Source organism: Zootoca vivipara, chromosome Z (genome assembly GCF_963506605.1).
Source record: "Zootoca vivipara chromosome Z, rZooViv1.1, whole genome shotgun sequence".
Lineage (NCBI taxonomy): Eukaryota > Metazoa > Chordata > Lepidosauria > Squamata > Lacertidae > Zootoca > Zootoca vivipara.
Genome location: NC_083294.1, coordinates 4,401,111 through 4,420,353, shown reverse-complemented (window position 1 = coordinate 4,420,353; position 19,243 = coordinate 4,401,111). Strand labels below are relative to the sequence as shown.

At 44.7% G+C, this 19,243-nt stretch overlaps 1 protein-coding gene across 5 annotated transcripts in view; it reads right to left on the bottom strand.

Moving 5' to 3' along the window:
* Positions 1-10,918: 10,918 nt before the first annotated feature.
* The window catches only part of CDK5RAP2 (CDK5 regulatory subunit associated protein 2), a 136,192-nt gene continuing 127,867 nt past the window's right edge, over positions 10,919-19,243 (bottom strand). For all 5 annotated transcript variants that reach the window (XM_035113723.2, XM_060270294.1, XM_060270293.1 and 2 more), the window contains one exon: positions 10,919-19,054. In XM_035113723.2, coding sequence (XP_034969614.2) covers positions 18,995-19,054 — 60 coding nt within the window. In that variant the 3' untranslated portion in view covers positions 10,919-18,994. The remainder of the gene's footprint in view (positions 19,055-19,243) is intronic.

The window sequence follows — 19,243 nt, the reverse complement described above, 5'->3', positions numbered from 1 at the left end:
CGTCCTTTTTTGCTTTTGTCATTATTACACTGGAGTTTTCTCTCCTTAGATTAGATTAGAATTGAATCTGGTTGGGAGAAATTGAATTTGTACAGTTCCCTAATCAAACCATCTTCAAACACTGAACTTTTCTAGTAGCAATTACCCTGCCCTCTTTTGAGAGATCCCTGTTGATGGCAGTCGCTGGAGACAAAAACCCACAACTGATAGGGACATGCCAATTCAAAAAGAGCGGGGACCCTTGTCACTGAAATGTGCAGAACACATTGTGTTTCCTGTTGCTAAGATATCTTCAGATTCGGATATTAGCTGAAAGACCCACCATTTTAAATTCTGGAGGAGTGTGTACAATGATGATTTAAGAGCACAGGAAGCTGCCCTATACCGAATATTGATCCATCTATATCTGCATTGTCTCCACTGTCTGGCAGCAGTTCTCAGCAGTCTGTGGTTTCAGGCAGGGAGTCGTATCCAGACCTAATGTGTGATTTCCACATTTTGAACCTGAGAGCTTCTGTGTTGAAAGCAGATCCTGCTTTGGGCTACTGCTAAAGGATGCCCAAGCCTCAGAAGCACTCTTGAGAACATGCAACAAGGTCACCACAGTCAGAATCCTGGATCTCAGGCAAGTCAATTGAAAAAACATATGTGGGGGTTTTTGGGGGGTGTGTGTGTAATAATAATAATTATTATTATGGCAGGGAGCACGGCGGTCATCTAGTCCAGCCCCTGCAATACCGACTTTACATGAAGCCGTGGGTGAAGGAACATGTAGCCCTCTAGGTGTTCTCAGTCCCAGCAGAAATGGTCATTGGTCAGAGACTTTGTAAAAGCTTAGGTACAATTCTATCGTGTACACTACCAGTACTAGTCCACAGAGGAGTAGCCTCCATTGACTCTGGGGAGAGGCCATAGCTCAGCAGCAGGGCACATGCTTTACATCCAAAAGGTCCCAGGTTCAATCCCTGGTGTCTCCACAAGTAGCGTTGGGAAAGACTCCCGGAGAGCAACTGCCAGTTAGTGCAGACATGGAATGGGTGTCAAAAATGGACAAATGGTCCGACTTGGAATAATACAGCTTTCTAGCTTGCACAGGGGTGAAGACTGTAGCTCAGTGTAGAGCACCTACTTTGCATGCAGAAGGTCTCAGTCAGGTTTAATCTGCAGCTTCTCCAGGTAGGACTGAGAGAGACTAGTTGGCCACCGCAAGAACAGGATGGTAGACTAGGTGGGCCTTTGGGACTTTTGTTCCTCAACCTGCAAAATGTCTTGGGCTGGCCCTGTTATAGCATGAACCACACTGGCCATGATACACCATGGAAAAGCAATGCATACTGTAAGTTAAACTAAACCAAAACTACCTAAATTGCATAAGTAGGCATCTGATACTCTAATTGTGAATTCAATGCAATCTGTCCTGGGGAGTGGGGTAGCTTTTCGAACTCCTTTTGTGTATCTACAAGGCCAAACAGCTTAAAATTAGTATCATTAATATTTTTATTAACTAGTTTCATCCATCATCCATGAGCCTATTCTTGATCTTTTAATATAATAAATAACCAGAAGCTTATGGTAATAAATGTGACACCTTCCATAAATGAAAGACTAATTGCCACTATCGCTCACTGAGATTTTATTTAACATGTATTTCTGAAGAGGGTCCTCCTGGAAAAGACCATAATTATTTCTCCATTTGCACACCCTCCACATTAAACATCGGAAAGTAGTTGCCTGTGGATACGCCATGAGAACGTTTGACCAGGGCCAGCCCTAATATTAGGCAGCTTGGAAGGAAACACAGTGGTTTGGAAGGCAGAGCTTGACGCATTTCCACTGAGCTAGCCTACCGCCCTCGCGTGTGGTGGTGGTGATGGAGCAGAGGCTGTAAGATTCAGCTGGCCACTTGGGGCAGCACCTCATCCTTCACCTCAAGTAGCAGAAATATATTGGGCTAGTTCTGTAGCTAGGGCTGCCAGACTCAATAGAGGACAGGACTTCTGTGCCTTTAATTGTCCTGCTCTCTTTTGAGTCTGGAAACCTTAAAGAGAAACCAGCAGACCCTTTGCTTGGAAATCAAACAAAGGGTCTGCTGGTTTCTCTTTAAGGTTTCCAGACTCAAAAGAGAGCAGGGCAATTAAAGGCACAGAAGTCCTGTCCTCTATTGAGTCTGGCAGCCCTAGCTACAGAACTAGCCCAAGCTACAGAACTAGCCCAGACTCTACTCTACTGAGTCTGGCAACCCGATCAGTAGCTGAAAGCCTGGTATGGAAAACCCTTTGCAAAGTTTTTCAGTATGAAAAACCAGACCACACCCTTTAAGGCAGTCAAGTGGGGTCTGGCCGAGGGCAGATGGATAGTGATGGGGCAGCGCCCCATTTGCCCAAAGGATGAAGCTTTTCACTGTCTGATTGGCTTATTGAAAACATGATTGCATTATCAACCTCCATTCAATACAGAGCTAATCACTCTGAAGCCTGTGTTGAATACTGGCTGAAGCCTCTTTTTATTTTTGGTCTCCCTGTCATCCCTAATTCCCACCTGTGCATGATGTGGATTTTGATTTTTTGGAAATCCCAGATGCTTAGCAGATGGCTAGCTTGGGAGGGGGGAGGGGGGACAAAAGGCAGCAGAATATAAAAAAAATCCCTGTGTTCACAAGCGCCCCTATTCATTCCAATCTGCTGTTTTGCCTCACAACTAGACTAATAAGCAATTACGCCAACATCTCAAATGCTTATCTGGTGTAAATGCATCTGTCAGCCAGATTCAACATCATCAATAAAGCTGCCAAATCTCTTTATAATTCAATGATATATGCTCTAAACATCTTTCTTTCTTTCCTCCCTTCTCTCTCTCTCTCTCCCTCTCTCTCTCTCTCTCTCTCGGAATATAATTTAAAGATTGCTGTTCTATGAATCTGGCATTGTTGTGTTTGCATTTAGAATGCCTCCAGATGGAATCTGAGCCACAAACACACCAAATTAGAGAGGCTCTTGGCTGCCCTCCTGAAACTTAGTTCCCGTGACCATATATAGAACTGCTGCTGAGTTCCATAAAAGGCGGTAAAGGGGACCCCTGACCATTAGGTCCAGTCGTGACCGACTCTGGGGCTGTGGTGCTCATCTCACGTTATTGGCCGATGGAGCCGGCACACAACTTCCAGGTCATGTGGCCAGCATGACAATACCGCTTCTGGCAAACCAGAGCAGCGCACGGAAACACCGTTTACCTTCCCGCTGTAGCGGTACCTATTGATCTACTTGCACTTTGATGTGCTTTCAAACTGCTAGGTTGGCAGGAGCTGGGACCAAGCAACAGCAGCTCACCCTGTCGCAGGGATTCGAACCGCTGACCTTCTGATCGGCAAGCCCTAGGCTCTGTGGTTTAACCCACAGCGCCACCTGGGTCCCTGCTAAGTTCCATAAGTCCTATCAGATTCACACATATGACTGTGTGGCTACACACACACACACACACACACGAGTTTTGGGCACAGTCTTCACTGGGGGGGGGGAAGGTTCCCTAGGTTAGTTTTCTCTTTCTCTTGCTACCACCTGTGGGTGTCTGATGCAAGATGACATCAAGGTCACTAGGACTGTGAAGATTATTAAATGAGTGAATACAAGGTCAACCAGCATGCAGCCCCTCTAGTACTGGGGAAATTGTTCCCTAGGCCTTATTGGCAGAAGGAAAAATCAACCCTTTTGTATCCAGGCCTTTTTGTATAAAAACAGCCTCTGTCTTCGGTTTAGTGAACCCCACTTGAATGGGGGTTATGAGCAAACCCCAGCTATGCCACTGTACCTAACCCTCATTTAAAGCCATCCAATTTTGTGGCACATCCCTGCCTCCCAGGGGAGCGAGTTCCATAGTTTGCACTGTGTGAAGAAGTCTTTTCTCGTATCTGTCCTGAATCTTCCAAAATTCAGCTTCTTTGGAGGTCCACCAGTTCCAGTGTTATGAGAAAGGGAGAAAACCTTTTATTTTACACAAAGTACGTTTGGAGAATTGCTGTAATGTGTCCTTCAAGAATATGGGTCATTTTTATGGTATTAATTTCCCCCATGGGCTAACCACAAGTGCCACCAAACAAGATGGCTTCTCATCTCTCCCCCTTTTCCTCTGACAACCCACCCCCCCCAAAAAAAAACAACTCTCTCTCTCTCAGATCTTTCCAGCACTCTAAGTCTGCCATTATTTGATTAATAATATGGATCAAGATTTAATTTAACCAGTTGCATAAAATTGCTGGGTATTTTATGCTTAATCTCTTCAGGTAGCAATTTTGAATGTTTAAGCAGGGTTGTATTCCTAGAGGAACGCTTTTTCAGACCCTCAAATTCATACAAGAGAGACCCATAATTGTATAATTTCCCTGAACAATTTTGGTCCAGGATCCTTTAAGGACCACCTGAAGTTGATTATGGAGCTCGATCCCAGCTTGATCACGGAGGTCATCTGGAGGAGCACTGCTCATTATCCCCCATGCCTGAGGCCTCAACCAGGAACTAGGTATTTAGTAGGGCTGTGCAAAGCACACCGCCATCCACACGATGGTCCTGATCCAGGGGCTTCCAATCAGGTCAGCCAACACAGGGCCTGCCAGCCCCATCCTGGATCTGAGCCCATACTAACTCAGGAGCTGGTGCTAATGTGCTAGGGGGGCAGGGCAGGGGGTGCCCCAAGCGGCACTTACCTTGGGGGGGGGGCGGCATGGCTCCCCAAAGCAGTGTAGCCTGGGGTTGGGCTCGCAGCGCACTGAGCCACTGATCTGCCCCCAGCCACCACAGGGCCGCCGAGAAGGACACAACTGGCACTCGCTGGCCCTCAAGCTGCATGGGGCTTGCAGCACGCCCGAGCCACTGCATCTGCTCCGCGTTGCCAGAAAAATCAGCGTCCGCCTGCTGCCTCCCCCCTCAGCTGCCCTGCAGGAACACAGCAGCATGGACCCCAGCTCTGAGTGGGACACAGTTCCGGCATCCTGCCCTGACTCACCCCACCTCCATGGGTGGCGTGTGTTCAGGGCATGCACACCCTCCCCAGGCACCCTAACGGTTTGCTACGCTGCTGGGCTTTTTTTTATTAACTGTCTAATTAAGTATATTTCCAGGAGAGAGAAGGAAATGTTGTGTCTCCTTTCCCATCCCAACCCTCGCTCCTGATTGAGAGGGTGTGTCTTTTTTGCAGGTTGGTTCTCCCTTTTCTCAAGGATCCAGAGCACCTTCTTGAACGCCACAGTCAGGGACAGAGCTCCCCTGCAATCCCGCCAGGGTATCTCATACCCTCCAGCTGGGGTTTTGCCTGCTTTAGGGGACTGGCTCATCTCCAAAAGCATTCAGCAGCACTTGCTGCCTTTATAAGTTATTACCATGTTGAATGTGGAAAGTAAGTGAGTCATTGGTATTTTGCGTCTATCATGGTGAGATGAATCCATCAATTCTGATTTCCTTTGGGTTCTCATTTTTTTCATTCTCAAGTTTAGTCTCTCACATTTCCACATCAGTTTGGTTATAAAAAATAAAATCCTGCGAAAAAATTCACAGCAGTTCAGCACATATTTTTATATGCAATTTTCTTTAATAGGCAAAACGGCAAAATTGCAAGCAATTTTCTGTAATTTAATGAATTTTTCCTGTCATCTTCACTAATACATTCATTTTTATTTATGCTTTCCCATAACAGGTACATTTTGTACACATACTTTTGGCCAGAGCCCTGCACCACATAATTTGGAGAAATGTACATTTTGAGGCCTAGACTGAATCTTAGTCTCTGTGTTGTTTCGGCAGGTGCAAATTAGGTAGTCAGGCAATAAAATTCAAACCAAGCTGAATTCCTTCCCCGTCCCTTGTGTTTTATGCAATCAAGGAAAGAGGCACAGCCTTGGTCTGATCTGAATACAGCTCAACATGAACCTCATCAGTTGTCTATGAAACTCAGCTGGTAGAGCAAGAGGCTCTTAATCTCAGGATTGTAGGTTCAAGTCCCATGTTGGGCAAAAGATTCCTGCCTTGCAGGGGGTTGGACTAGATGACCCTCGTGGTCCCTTCCATGATTCTGTGATTCAGATGGGAACATAAGCCTATCCATCTAGTACCGCCTACCCTGATTGGCAGCAGCTCTTTAGGATTTCAGCCAGTTCTCTCTCAGCCCTTCCTGGAGATATCGGGGGTTGAACCTGGGACCTTCTGCTTGCAAAGCAGAGGCTCTTCCAGTAAGCTACAATCCTTTCCCTAAAGATAGGCTAAGATTCCAGTCCTCATCATGGTTCTGAATAAAGCATTGATTTTAATTAGGAAAACAGATAGCTGCCTTATACAAAGTCAGGTCATTGGTCCATCAAGTTCAGTATTGTCTACACTCACTGGCAGCAGCTCTTCAGGGTTTCAGGCACGGATCTCTCCCAGCCCTATGTGGAGAGCCCTTCGCCCGCCAGAGTAGGCATTTCTGGTCAAGACCAAGTGGGCGGGCTGTTTTGCCCAATGGTTCAGGAAGTGGTTTCCCTAATAGACCTGAGCATGTTTTTCTGGGAATTATGCTCTGCGTTGCAAGCAGAGATGGCGAAGAGGTGAGATGTGTGCATGAAGGAGTATGCTTTTCTCACTAATGCACTACCCATATGACTTAGTCCGAGCACATGGTTGCTTTTCTCTGGCTCACTGCTCCCCGCCGTTAACATGGCTTGATTGTATAAACTCAGTGCAGTCTGGTTCCATGGCGTCTAGCACAGCCGGCATAAAGAATAAGCTTGTTTTCAAGAGCCATAGCCGCAAACGGACGAGCGGAAATGCAAAAATCCCAGTGATGCAGAGGCCTCTGTCTAGCAAACCCAGCACAGCATGCTGGCTCCACCTAGTGGCAGAGTGGAGGAAACACTGGGTGTCGGACCAGGGGGAGTCATGCAACCTTCTGCAAAGAGGCTCGATCACACACACACACGCCCCAGTGCGTTTGCACCCGTTTACTATCCCATGCAAAAACATGGCCTGCGGGAGCAGGCATCCTCAATACACAGCCCTCCGCTAGTCTTTTGCTTGCCTATAGCTTGTGTCTAAAAACAAGCTTTGTTTGTTTGTTTGATTGATTTTGCTTCAGAGGTAGAGATGATATCTCAGCCCATAGAGGAAGTGAGAGGCAAGGCTTCTAAGCAGATGCTTCTTTTGGTTCCTCATCTTGAACTGGTGTGTCATCTTCCACACACACACACCTTATTTTTTTATTTGCTGCCAATTGGCAGTGGTAGGGGAACAGAAAAAAAAGCCAAGGTTGTGCATCTCCCCATCACACCTTAGATGATTGCACAGTATTGTAGACTAAGCTGCCTTGGAAGACTGCAAATGAATTCCAGTTTCTAGTGCAGCAGTGGCACAGGAAACTTCAGATCTTCTTCTCAGATGCTAGGTGCTCCTTCTCCACAGCCACAGAAATGTCCACAGTCCTAACTTGAAGTGTGAGGTCAGACCACACCTGGAATCCTGTGTCCTGTTCTGGGCAACACAATTTAAGAAGGATATTGACAGGTTGAAACCTGTGCAGAGGTGGGTGACCATGGATGATCAAAAGTCTGGAAACCAAGCCTTATGAGGAACAGTTAAGGGACTTGGGTACGTTCTGTCGTGCAGCGGTAAACTAATCAACACAGAGTCTTCTTTATAAACAGAATGAAACTTTACTGAAGAAAATAAAGTTGTTCAGAAACAGCATAGTTGAAGAGCATACACAGAGTGCTCATAGCAGCTATCTGACTCTTCACAGAGGCATAGTCTTAGTTAGTGATTAACTGGAGTCCTGGATACGGGTGGGTAGCCGTGTTGATCTGAGTCGAAGCAAAATTAAAAAATTCCTTCAGTAGCACCTTAAAGACCAACTAAGTTTTTATTTTGGTATGAGCTTTCGTGTGCATGCACACTTCGTCAGAGATCTGATGAAGTGTGCATGCACACGAAAGCTCATACTAAAATAAAAACTTAGTTGGTCTTTAGGGTGCTACTGAAGGAATTTTTTTATTTTGGAGTCCTGGAGTCACTCTGCCTGCAATTATACACAGGCACACACTGACACTCTGGACTGAAGGACCGAGGCCCATAGAGAGGCTGGCTACTTTTATAGGGAGAATGAGTCATCACCCAAGATGAGTCATGAGTCACAGTGACTTAGCAGTTTGCTGTTAACAGTTAGCAGTTAGCAGGCCTAGGCTTGAATGATTGTGTTGGCCTTACTGCTTCTTCTGCTTCTGCTCTTAAGAACCTTTGTCCCGTGACATCAGGGGGGGGGGGAAGCAGACTGAGAGGAGATAGGACTCTGATTAAACACCAGGAGTAATTTTCTGGCAGTAAAGCTGTACACTCCCACAAGAGGTGGTGAACTCTCCTTCCTTGGGGGAGATTCCTTACAAGGGTTTGAACTAGATGACCCTTGGGACCCTTCCAACTCTACAATTCTAAGCCATGCCCCCCCCCCAATATCTGATTTCAGAACCACTGGCAACAATCTTTGAAAATTCCTGGAGAACAGGCGAAGTCCCAGCAGACTGGAGGAGAGCAAATGTTGTCCCTATTTTTAAAAGGGGGGGAAGGGAGGACCCAAACAATTGCCGCCTAGTCAGCTGACAGCAATACCAGGAAAGATTCTAGAGAAGATCATTAAGCAAATGGTCTGTGAGCACCTAGAAAGAAACACTGTGATCACAAAAAGTCAGCATGGGTTTCTGAAAAATAAGTCATGTCAGACTAATCTGATCTCATTTTTTGACAGAATGACAAGCCTGGTAGATGAAGGGAACGCTGTGGATGTAGCCTATGTTTATTTCAGCAAGGCCTTTGACAAGGTGCCCCATGCTATTCTTGTAAAGAAGCTGGTAAAATGTGGGCTAGACAATGCTACCATTCAGTGGATATGGTTACTGGCTGACTGACCGAACCCAAAGGGTGCTCATCAATGGCTCCTCTTCATCCTGGAGAGTAGTGACTAGTGGGGTGCCACAGGGTTCTGCCTTGGACCCAGTCTTATTCAACATCTTTATCAATGACTTGGATGATGGGCTTGAGGGCATCCTGAGCAAGTTTGCAGAAGACACCAAAATGGGAGGGGTGCCCCAGAGGACAGGATCACACTTCCAAATGACCTTAACAGTTTAGACAACTGGGCCAAAGCAAACAAGATGAATTTTAACAAAGAGAAATGTAAAGTACTACACTTGGGCAAAAATAATAATGAAAGGTACAAATACAGGATGGGGGACACCTGGCTTGAGAGCAGTACATGTGAAAAGGATCTAGGAGTCTTGGTAGACCACAAACTTGACATGAGTCAACAGTGTGATGCAGCAGCTCAAAAACCCAATGCAATTCTGGGCTGCATCAATAGGAGTATAGCATCTAGATCCAGGGAAGTAATAGTACCACTGTATTCTGCTCTGGTCAGACCTCACCTGGAGTACTGTGTCCAGTTCTGGGCACCACAGTTCAAGAAGGATACTGACAAGCTGGAACGTGTCCAGAGGAGGGCAACCAAAATGGTCAAAGTCCTGGAAACAATGCCCTATGAGGAACGGCTTAGGGAGCTGGGTGTGTTTAGCCTGGAGAAGAGAAGGTTAAGGGGTGATATGATAGCCATGTTCAGATATATAAAAGGATGTCATATAGAGGAGGGTGAAAGGTTGTTTTCTGCTGCTCCAGAGAAGTGGACATGGAACAATGGATTCAAACTACAAGAAAGAAGATTCCACCTAAACATTAGGAAGAACTTCCTGACAGTAAGAGCTGTTCGGCAGTGGAATTTGCTGCCAAGGAGTGTGGTGGAATCTCCTTCTTTGGAGGTCTTTAAGCAGAGGCTTGACACTCATCTGTCAGGAATGCTTTGATGGTATTTCCTGCTTGGCAGGGGGTTGGACTGGATGGCCCTTGTGGTCTCTTCCAACTCTAGGATTCTATGATTCTATGACTGGGAGTGGTGAAAAGATGCTGTGGTCCTAGTCAGCTAACCTCAGGTTGTCTTTAGTCAATGACAATTTCAATGTAACCCTCAAAAACAAACAAGACTAAGAGTAAGTTAAAAATGCAAGTGTGTAGAAATGTGAGCTGACAAAACATCAAAATGTTAATTTCCCCAAATCATTAAAAAATTAAAAATCCTCTTGGCAGTTGACGTCATTTTAACTCAAAGAAGTAGCTTGTCACTTTCTCACTGCCAAGTAAAACTACCATTTAGCTAACTAATGTGTCTGCATCAGCCACCAGCCATCTAATTTTGAGAGCATCTGATTGACCTTGAAGATAATTCAGAAATTAATAGAGGAATCTATCCCTAGGTGAGCAATTCAGGATTAAGTGCATTATGTCTTTGATCTGACCTGATCCACATATGCCAAGAAGGTAATTCATTGGTTTATCAAATAATTTGCAGGTCAGATATTCTGTGGGTATAATCTGACATCTAAACTGAGCAAACACTAGTTTAACTGGAGCAGGGGGCGGGAGTTAATTGCTGCTGCCAACAAACCATTCAAGGGTCAGGTTTAATTTTAACATGCCCTTGAGGATATAGGGAGTAAGGAGAAAAATAAAACATATGGGGTAAATTGAATGTGCAGTTGTAATGAATAAATGGAACCATGGAAAGGAGGGGAGGGAAGCAGATGAAATACTGAAATGTGAAAAAGTGCAATGGAAAAGTATAAATAAAATATTTTTAAAAAATAATGTTAACATGCCCAGCTGAGGACTTGGATTTCTTCATATATTCAAAGTCCATTCTGGCATATTCAGGAAAAATGACACCATGAATCCTATAGTCAGAAACACCCTGAAATGAAATTACAGGGGGAATTGAACAACACAACCTCAAACAAGTTACAGTGTTATTATTATTATTATTATTATTATTATTAATACTCCGCCCTTCCCAATCAAGACCGGGCTCAGGGCAGCTAACAACAAGAATATCAAAGCAAGCATAAAAGAAACAATTCAATTAAAATGCAGATTAAATACAATGTTAAAATTCAATTTTAAAATTAGGAATCTACAAGTGCAACCTCATTTAAATATCTGTACGATAAAGCCTTAGGGGAGGGTAACACCAGGGTCAGACTGAGTCAGTCCAAAGGCCAAGCGGAACAGCTCCGTCTTGCAGGCCCTACGAAAAGATGACATATCCCGCTGGGCCCTAGTTGTGGTCAGCTGCCTCAGTTCTTCACTTCTTAAAAAAAAAGAAACCTCCCACCAGTTTTGCTAAATGGTGGCCTGACATTAGGCTAAGATCCCCCGGTCCCCATATAGAACTGTGGATTTATGAATGTGTGCATTTAAAGAAGGGATGCCTATACCAGTTCTAAAGTATTGCATTAGGTGTTCTCAGTGGAGCTGCAAATAATATGCACTGGAACATATTTTGGATTATATAAAATCTGTTTCTACTAGATCTACCCCAAGTTCCTGCATCATATAACATCACTTGGGAAGACTGGTGAACTAATACCAGTGTACTGGAAGAAGCAAAGTTCACCAGTGTTGAAGCAATGATTCTTCAACATCAACTTTGTTAGACTGGTCATGTTGTGCGGATGCCTGGTTATCGTCTTCCAAAGCAAAACTTCCAAACTTAAAAATGGAAAGCATAATGCTGGTGGTCAACAAAAGAGGTTTAAAGACTGTCTCAAGGCAAATCTTAAAAAATGAAGTATAAACACTAAGAATTGGGAAACACTTGCCTGCGAGCGCTCCAATTGGAGAACAGCTTTTACCAAAAGTGCCATGAGCTTTGAAGACACTCGAACTCAGGACGCAAGGGAGAAATGTGCTAAGAGGAAGGCACACTTGGCAAATCCACACCGTGATCTACTCCTGCCTGGAAACCAATGTCCCCACTGTGGAAGGACATGTGGATCCAGAATTGGCCTCCACAGTAAGTTATGGACTCATTGTTAAAACCGTGTTTATGGAAGACAAATCTTACTCAGTTACGAGTGATCGCCAAAGAAGAAGATAAAGCACTACTAGAATTTATTGATTGGCAGTTGAGGGCTAGGTCCTGGGGGGCTGGGAGAGAGACGGAAGTTCCTGAACTGCATTATTTATGTTGAGATTAAACAGGGTGGGGCTGGTGGTCATAAGAAAAGTGGAGGAATTTATGGGAACACAGTCTGGGGAACTTCTACAGACAGAGCATCTCAGAACCTTGGTGCCACTATCAAGAAGGTCCTCCGTCTCATCTGATTGATTGCTGAAGGTGACAATGCCAGGGAGCAGAGGCCTTTGAAGCAGGTCTTAAAAGCCCAGGTAGGTACATATGGCAACAGACAATCCTGGAGGTCCCTAGGAATAAGACTGCTCACAGCAGGGAGCCTCTGACCCTCAGGCTTCCTATTTGTTCTGCAGTATCATTTCAGCCATGCCATGCCCACCTAGCAAATGCCAAGTGTGGCATCAGGTCTGGGGCAGGTGAAAAAGCTCTGCAGGCTGAAAGTTGGCTTTGCAGACTGATCGCTAGATCTCAAAGAGCCCCTTTCAAACCATTTCTCAATACAGTGCTTTGAAAGGGGCTACTGTAGACCCCTGTGGGCAAAAAAGGTCACCTGACATTGTGATGTTGGGTGACTGAGATGTTGGTGGCTCTGCCCACCTGTCAAACCTGGCCCATGACAGGTGGGGGAGGTAAGGATGCAGCTCTCTGGCCAGATCCATATCCCCATCCTAGGTTTAGGGCAACCTGCCACCCTCCAGGTGTTTGCATACTCCCATACCTAGAGTGGCAAATGGTTATGGATGATGGGGGTTGTAGTCCAACAATATCCAGAAGGCCCCAGGTTGGGGAAGACTGATAAAGCACCATTCCCAGGAACATTTCCTAACGTGCTTTTAAGGCACATGACAGAATCTGCATTTAAATGTCACTTGGCACAACAATGACAGAAGACAAAAAAAGGCCTCTGGGCCACCTCCTAATGCTAAGGAAACTAATTCCCTTTCCTGACTTGAAGGCTTACCTCTCCCACTCTTGACCTTCAGGAAAGTCTGTTCTACCATTACCACCACTGGCCCTTCAAGTCTCCAGAATTCAGCTGGAGGGAAGGTTGGGGAAGGCTTGTTTGAAGGGTTTTGAAACCATCCTTTTAAGTTGGCTTAGAAGGAAATTTCCCTGTGAGCAAAACTGCTGCATATTGATGGCATGTTAAAAGGGGGCACAGTGCCAGTTCTGAGAACAATTTGTGGTTTCAGGCTCCCCAGCGAGACCTTCAAGTGTGGATTAGTTTCCAGTTCCAGGCTTGAACCAATAATTGGGAATAGGGAATTGGTGGCCCTCTAGATGGTATTGGGCCTTCAGCCCTCATCCAGCCAAGCCAGCATAGCCCCATGGTCAGGGATGATGGGATTTGCAGTTCAACAATCTCTGTAGAGCTGCAGGTTCCGTAGACCCACTCCATATAGTTCTATTACTGGATCGTATCCAGTGTTGGTCCTACTTGGAGTAGACCCATTGAAATAAATGAATGCGAGTTAGCCGTGTCTGTTAATTTCAGAGCATGTATTCCGAGCAGGAAGTAGCAGCACTGGATACAGCTCAAGGTGTTCTCTAGACATCAAATATTTCTAGGTTACTGCTCGTTAAACATATGTTGCTCTTCTCAAAGCACACATATTTGCCTAGTGCTCTCTTTCTCTTTTTAAAGAACTCTGAACTAATTAGATCAAAGTTTTGCAGGGAGGGCTTTTCATACCAGCTTTTCAATCTGCAAGGTGCTTTTCCTGATACGTTGTGTGCATTTCTAAAAAGGTTTGGTTAATTAAAGGATTTACTTTGTTCCCTTTGAAAATGAAAAACCTCGAGCCCAGCTACTCTCTCACACCCTCACTGTCTCCAGCTGACCCAATTGCAGTACTGGACCATTTCTGGCCCTCTCAACTTCATCCAGGTTAGGCTGTGAGGGATATGGAGATGATGCATCTTTTTGCTGGGGGGCAAGAAGCCCAGGGCATTGCAAGAGTTTCGGTCTTAACAGAAATGAGCGCTGGGTCTTAAAGAAAAAAAGTCATAGTGAGTGATGTGCAGATGGTGTGAATAAAGGATGCAGAAGCAACTGCCTGAGATAGGCATGCTATATATAGTTATGCAGCTGTTTCTTTCAGGTGTTGTGAACTCCCCCTTTCAAAAAAAAACACACAGTATGATTACTTCTGAAAGTTGGAATTTACATCATTTTTGATTATCTCTGAGTGTCTATAATTTAGCTACTTAGTAAAATTAACTCAATGTTGCTTGTGTAATGGGAAGACAATTGTGAGGAATGTGGAATGTACTGTGGATTACCTTTTCCCTTTGATTAGCTTATGTCTAAAATTAAACCTCATTTTTGCCTTTTAAAAATTAAAACACACACGTTTGCTTTCACCCAAAGCATGAAGATTTTGTGATGTCTCCTCTGCATTGAAATAACTGAAAGAAGCTTGAATGTAACTCTGGATTTCTTGAAAAAAGCGGGGTCAGATTACATGGCCTTAAAGGACCCTTTGTTTCTATCACTACACCAGCAAAGGGCTGGTTCCCTATACTTAGTTCCAAAGTGGACAAAGGTCATTCCCTTAAAACTGGTTGCCTCCAAAAGGTTGCCCCTGAAGGAATGCAGGCTTTCGGCTGAAAAATGTTCCCTACCCCTGCCCTAGTAACATCTAGTCTTGGCTACTGCAATGTGTGGGACTATCTTTGAAGAACTCTCAGAAGGCCTGGAGAACCTAATTCCTTGTCCAACTTTCCCTTGGACACAAAGGAGCTTTTAGCAATTAGCTCTTGCACCCTCAATCCCAAAGAGATGACATAACCCCAATGTCTGTTCATTCCAGATGGCGAAATTTAAAAAACCCAAAGAGAGAATAACATACAACTGCCAATTGTGTCAGACTACTACAGTTGTGAAACTTAAAATTTAGGGATACTGAGGACTGATTTCTATTTATTTATTTTTTGGGGTCACAGATCAAATGAAAGGAGGTGCTACAATGAGGCGAAGGCAAGATGGGAAATGGAAGCTTGAGGGAGGGATTTGTAGTCAGAAGAGGGAGATTCAGGGGGAAACCACATAGACATGGGTTTTTAAAATAAGAAATCAATTTATTGAATTAATAAACTTAGATCAGAAACATTTTTTCAACTTCATCATGTTTTGTTTCCTGTACCTAATATCACAAAACTCAGCCTGAACATAAATCCTCAACATCATTTTATTGAAAAACAAAGATGGTTTTGTGTGCTATACTATATATAACAGCCTGATGAAGGAAGGGGTAAGGAAGCTCTGGTCCTTCAGATGTTACTACAACACCCATCATCCTTCACCTTATTGGCTAGAGAGTGTTGGAATCTAATAATGTCTGGAGGGCCACTGGTTCCTCCCCCAAGCGATGAAGAATAGTGGGAGACAGAGGGGCAGCAGCAATCTAACCCAGGTGGTGAGCTGGTTTTGCCAGGAGAAGGAAAACGGCTTCTGGATGACTGGAAGCTGTCTCTTGCATATCTGGTTTCTGTGGCGCAAACTGAAGGTTTGCTTTAAAAAATGGATCAAGTCTGCCATCAAGATTCAGAAACATGGAAAAGCCATAAAGGCCTTTCCTTGTAGGCAATCTATACACATCTTCTCTATACCTTCTGGTCTCCTTACTTGCTGATAGGCCCTATGACATTTATCTACCTACCTGGAACATTAACTAAACTAGTTTCTATAACTGTAATGAAAAGAAAAATAACTTCAGTTAAACGCTTAGGTCCCATCCATTTTGCTTCACTGGCATTTTGTGTGTGTTAAACTTCACTATTCCATAGAGCAGGGGTAGGCAACCTAAGGCCCAGGGGCCGGATGCGGCCCAATCGCCTTCTCAATCCTGCCCGTGGAGGGTCCGGGAATCAGCATGTTTTTACATGAGTAGAATGTGTCCTTTTATTTAAAATGCATCGCTGGGTTATTTGTGGGGCCTGCCTGGTGTTTTTACATGAGTAGATTGTGTGCTTTTATTTAAAGTGCATCTCTGGGTTATTTGTGGGGCACAGGAATTCATTCATTTCTCCCCCCCCCCCCAAAAAATATAGCCGGCCCACCACATGGTCTGAGGGACGGTGGACTGGCCCATAGCTGGAAAATGTTGCTGACCCCTGCCAGAGCCTCTCCAGGTGTACCAAGCAATGGGGATGTTCAATTGCCATATGGCAATTTAATATAGCCAAATTACTAAGATTTATTCTAGATGTTGCTATTCCCCACCCTCCGAAGAACACTGTTTGAAAAATCAGTTTGGGGAGAAGAGATAAATAGTGCAAAGTGTATTGGAAAGTCCATTTTTTAACATTAAGGACAGCCCTGCTGGATCTGACCAACAAGTCCATCTAGTCTAGCATTCTGTTGCTTTCTACATGGAACATATCAGATTCATACCCTGTGTTTCTCCCCCCGCCCCCGCCCCCCAAAATGTAGTACAGGGCAGTTTACAAAACAGCAAATCAAGTAACAAAGACAGCGTTACACTACAGTAAACAACAAATATTTCAGAGATACAGTTAATACTCTCTCTATACACACAAAAAACCCACATTCCATATATTTTTATAAAATATATCTAAAAGGAACACCTAGAAAGGAATGTTTTAGAGCAGCAGTAGCTAAATTGAGGACCTTCAGATACTCACTGGAGTTCAATTCCCATCATCCCTTTATGCAGTGTTAGGGGAGTGGTAGTACCTCTGGTGGGGGACAGTCATGCTCTTTCCAAGATGCTTTGGTCCCTGCCCTGCAGTCACCTGTGGCTCCTAGAAGCTGTCAGCATGCAGCAGTAGCCACACCCTGGGAAACAGCTTTGACTGCCCGGCTAAACCAGCTGAGGGTAGCCTATGGGTCTCCAACCCTAGGTGAGAAGAAAAGGCTAAGGAATAAACCCTACACAAATCCAGAGTGGAGTCCCTAAGGTGATTGGATGGTGCTTTGTACGCTTCCTTCTGGCAACTCCTACAGCTAAGCTGGTGCTAAACGTATTGCTCTGCTTTCCTTTGGACATCAGTGAGGCCAGGGGGGGGGGGTCTTCTCATTTGATCAGCCCAGGACCTCCATACACACTGTCCAGGCTTGCACCCTGGGGAGGATAGCTTAGTGCTGCTGATGCAGCCGTTTTACTTCAACCATGGAGGCACACTCCATTGTCGGATTGCGAGCAACATCCATCACTGTGTACCTTGAGGGCTGGGGCTGATGGGAGCTGGAGTCAAACCACACCTGCAGGGCAACAAGTTAGCCATCCCTGCTGATATCTAAAGCCCACAGGAATAGGTTCCCCGGGGGAAATGTCCTTAGGGCAGAGGAGATACTGATATGAAGATCCTCCTAGTCCTCACAGCTGCATATACTTTTTCCAGTCAAGGGTAAGCTAAGCAAAGCAACACCTGCAAACTGCAAGGGTATGCAACCCAATTTTCACCTTGATCTTCCAGCAGTAGCAGCTCTGATGCAAACCTATGCCATCCACAAAGGGAGTGGGGAGATTGCCCCATTCACTTAAGTGGAGAGGTAGCTTTTGTGCTTTTCACACATTGTGTGAAGCAAAAGGGGGGAGGGACTTATTCCACATGTGAATAAACAGGACCTTAAAAATGGATGCACAAAAACAAAGAGGAAGCACACACATTTTTTTGTTTCGTGCTAGATGTGTTTGGTCAAGGGTACTTTTAGCTGGCCAATTCCCATAGGCTAAAATGTGATCTTTGCTTCAAAGATGTAACATTCTGTGACAAAAAGGGGGGAAAGAACAGCTAGGAGTTAGTCTTGCAAAACAGAACATTTGATTCCAACCTTTTATCAGATTGAAGTGATGATCTAGATTAGAAGCTTAGTGCTGTGCACCAGGTTGTTTTTAGTTAAATCCTCCAAACAAATAATCACAATGCATTTAAAAATATAATTATTATTCATGGCATCTCACATTCCCAAAAAACAACCAACCCAAACAAACAACAAAAACCCAAACAAACAAACAAACAAACAAAAACATCAAGCAAACCACCAAGGCACAATTAAATTTCTGCCACCCAGTCTTTTGCTCCCAATGCCTTGAAGCTGTGGCAATGAGTTTACCTTTTGCCCTGTCATTTCGTACCATGATTCAAAAAGCATACAGAAGAGAAGATTTCCAGCAGTTGGAAGATTTCCAGCAGTTGTTGTTGTTTAGTCGTGTGTGACTCTTTGTGACCCCATCGACCAGAGCATGCCAGGCACTCCTGTCTTCCACTGCCTCCCGCAGTTTGGTCAAACTCATGTTGGTAGCTTTGAGAACACTGTCCAACCATCTTGTCCTCTGTCGCCCCCTTCTCCTAGTGCCCTCAATCTTTCCCAACATCAGGGTCTTTTCCAGGGAGTCTTCTCTTCTCATGAGGTGGCCAAAGTATTGGAGCCTCAGCTTCAAGATCTGTCCTTCCAGTGAGCACCCAGGGCTGATTTCCTTCAGAATGGATAGGTTTGATCTTCTTGCAGTCCATGGGACTCTCAAGAGTATTCTCCAGCACCATAATTCAAAAGCACCAATTCTTCGACGATCAGCCTTCTTTATGGTCCAGCTCTCACTTCCAAACATCACTACTGGGAAAACCATAGCTTGGAAGGGGGCTAGGGACCCAGAAAGGAAGAAAAGAGAAGTCCTTGACCATCATGTCCTTAATCATCTTGCTGTCATCACCATCAACATTTGAATCCCAACTTTGTGATATATGCACCCGAAAGCTCATATCAATTACAAACTTAGTTGGTCTCTAAGGTGCTACTGGAAGGATTTTTTATTTTATTTTGTTATATATGTTAAAGCAAGTGGTTTTTCTGAGGCTTGTTTTTCTAGCAAGGGTGCCTGGCAGCCTTGCTAGGACAACCTGCTTGAAGTAAACTAAGCATTAAGGCCTTGAGAGCAAAGAAAAGGTCAAAAGAATAGGCTCAGTAGGGGGGAAATGGTCTTTATTAGGGGAAGCAGAACCTTCACAAAACCCTTTTCCTGCTGAGGCTGGAGGCTGATGTCTTGTTTTCAGCTGGCTGAACCTAGGGAAGAATGAAACATTTCGAGTTAATGGAATGTAAGTGAAAGTAGCAATCGGCAGTAAATGGCTTTGGGAAACACAATGGCCAACTTCTCAGTGAGATGGGAAACCTGCGTTGGGGAAGAGCCAGGTTTGGTGGTAGAGCATCTGTTGGCATGCAGAAGGTCCCAGGTTCAAGCCCTGGCATCTC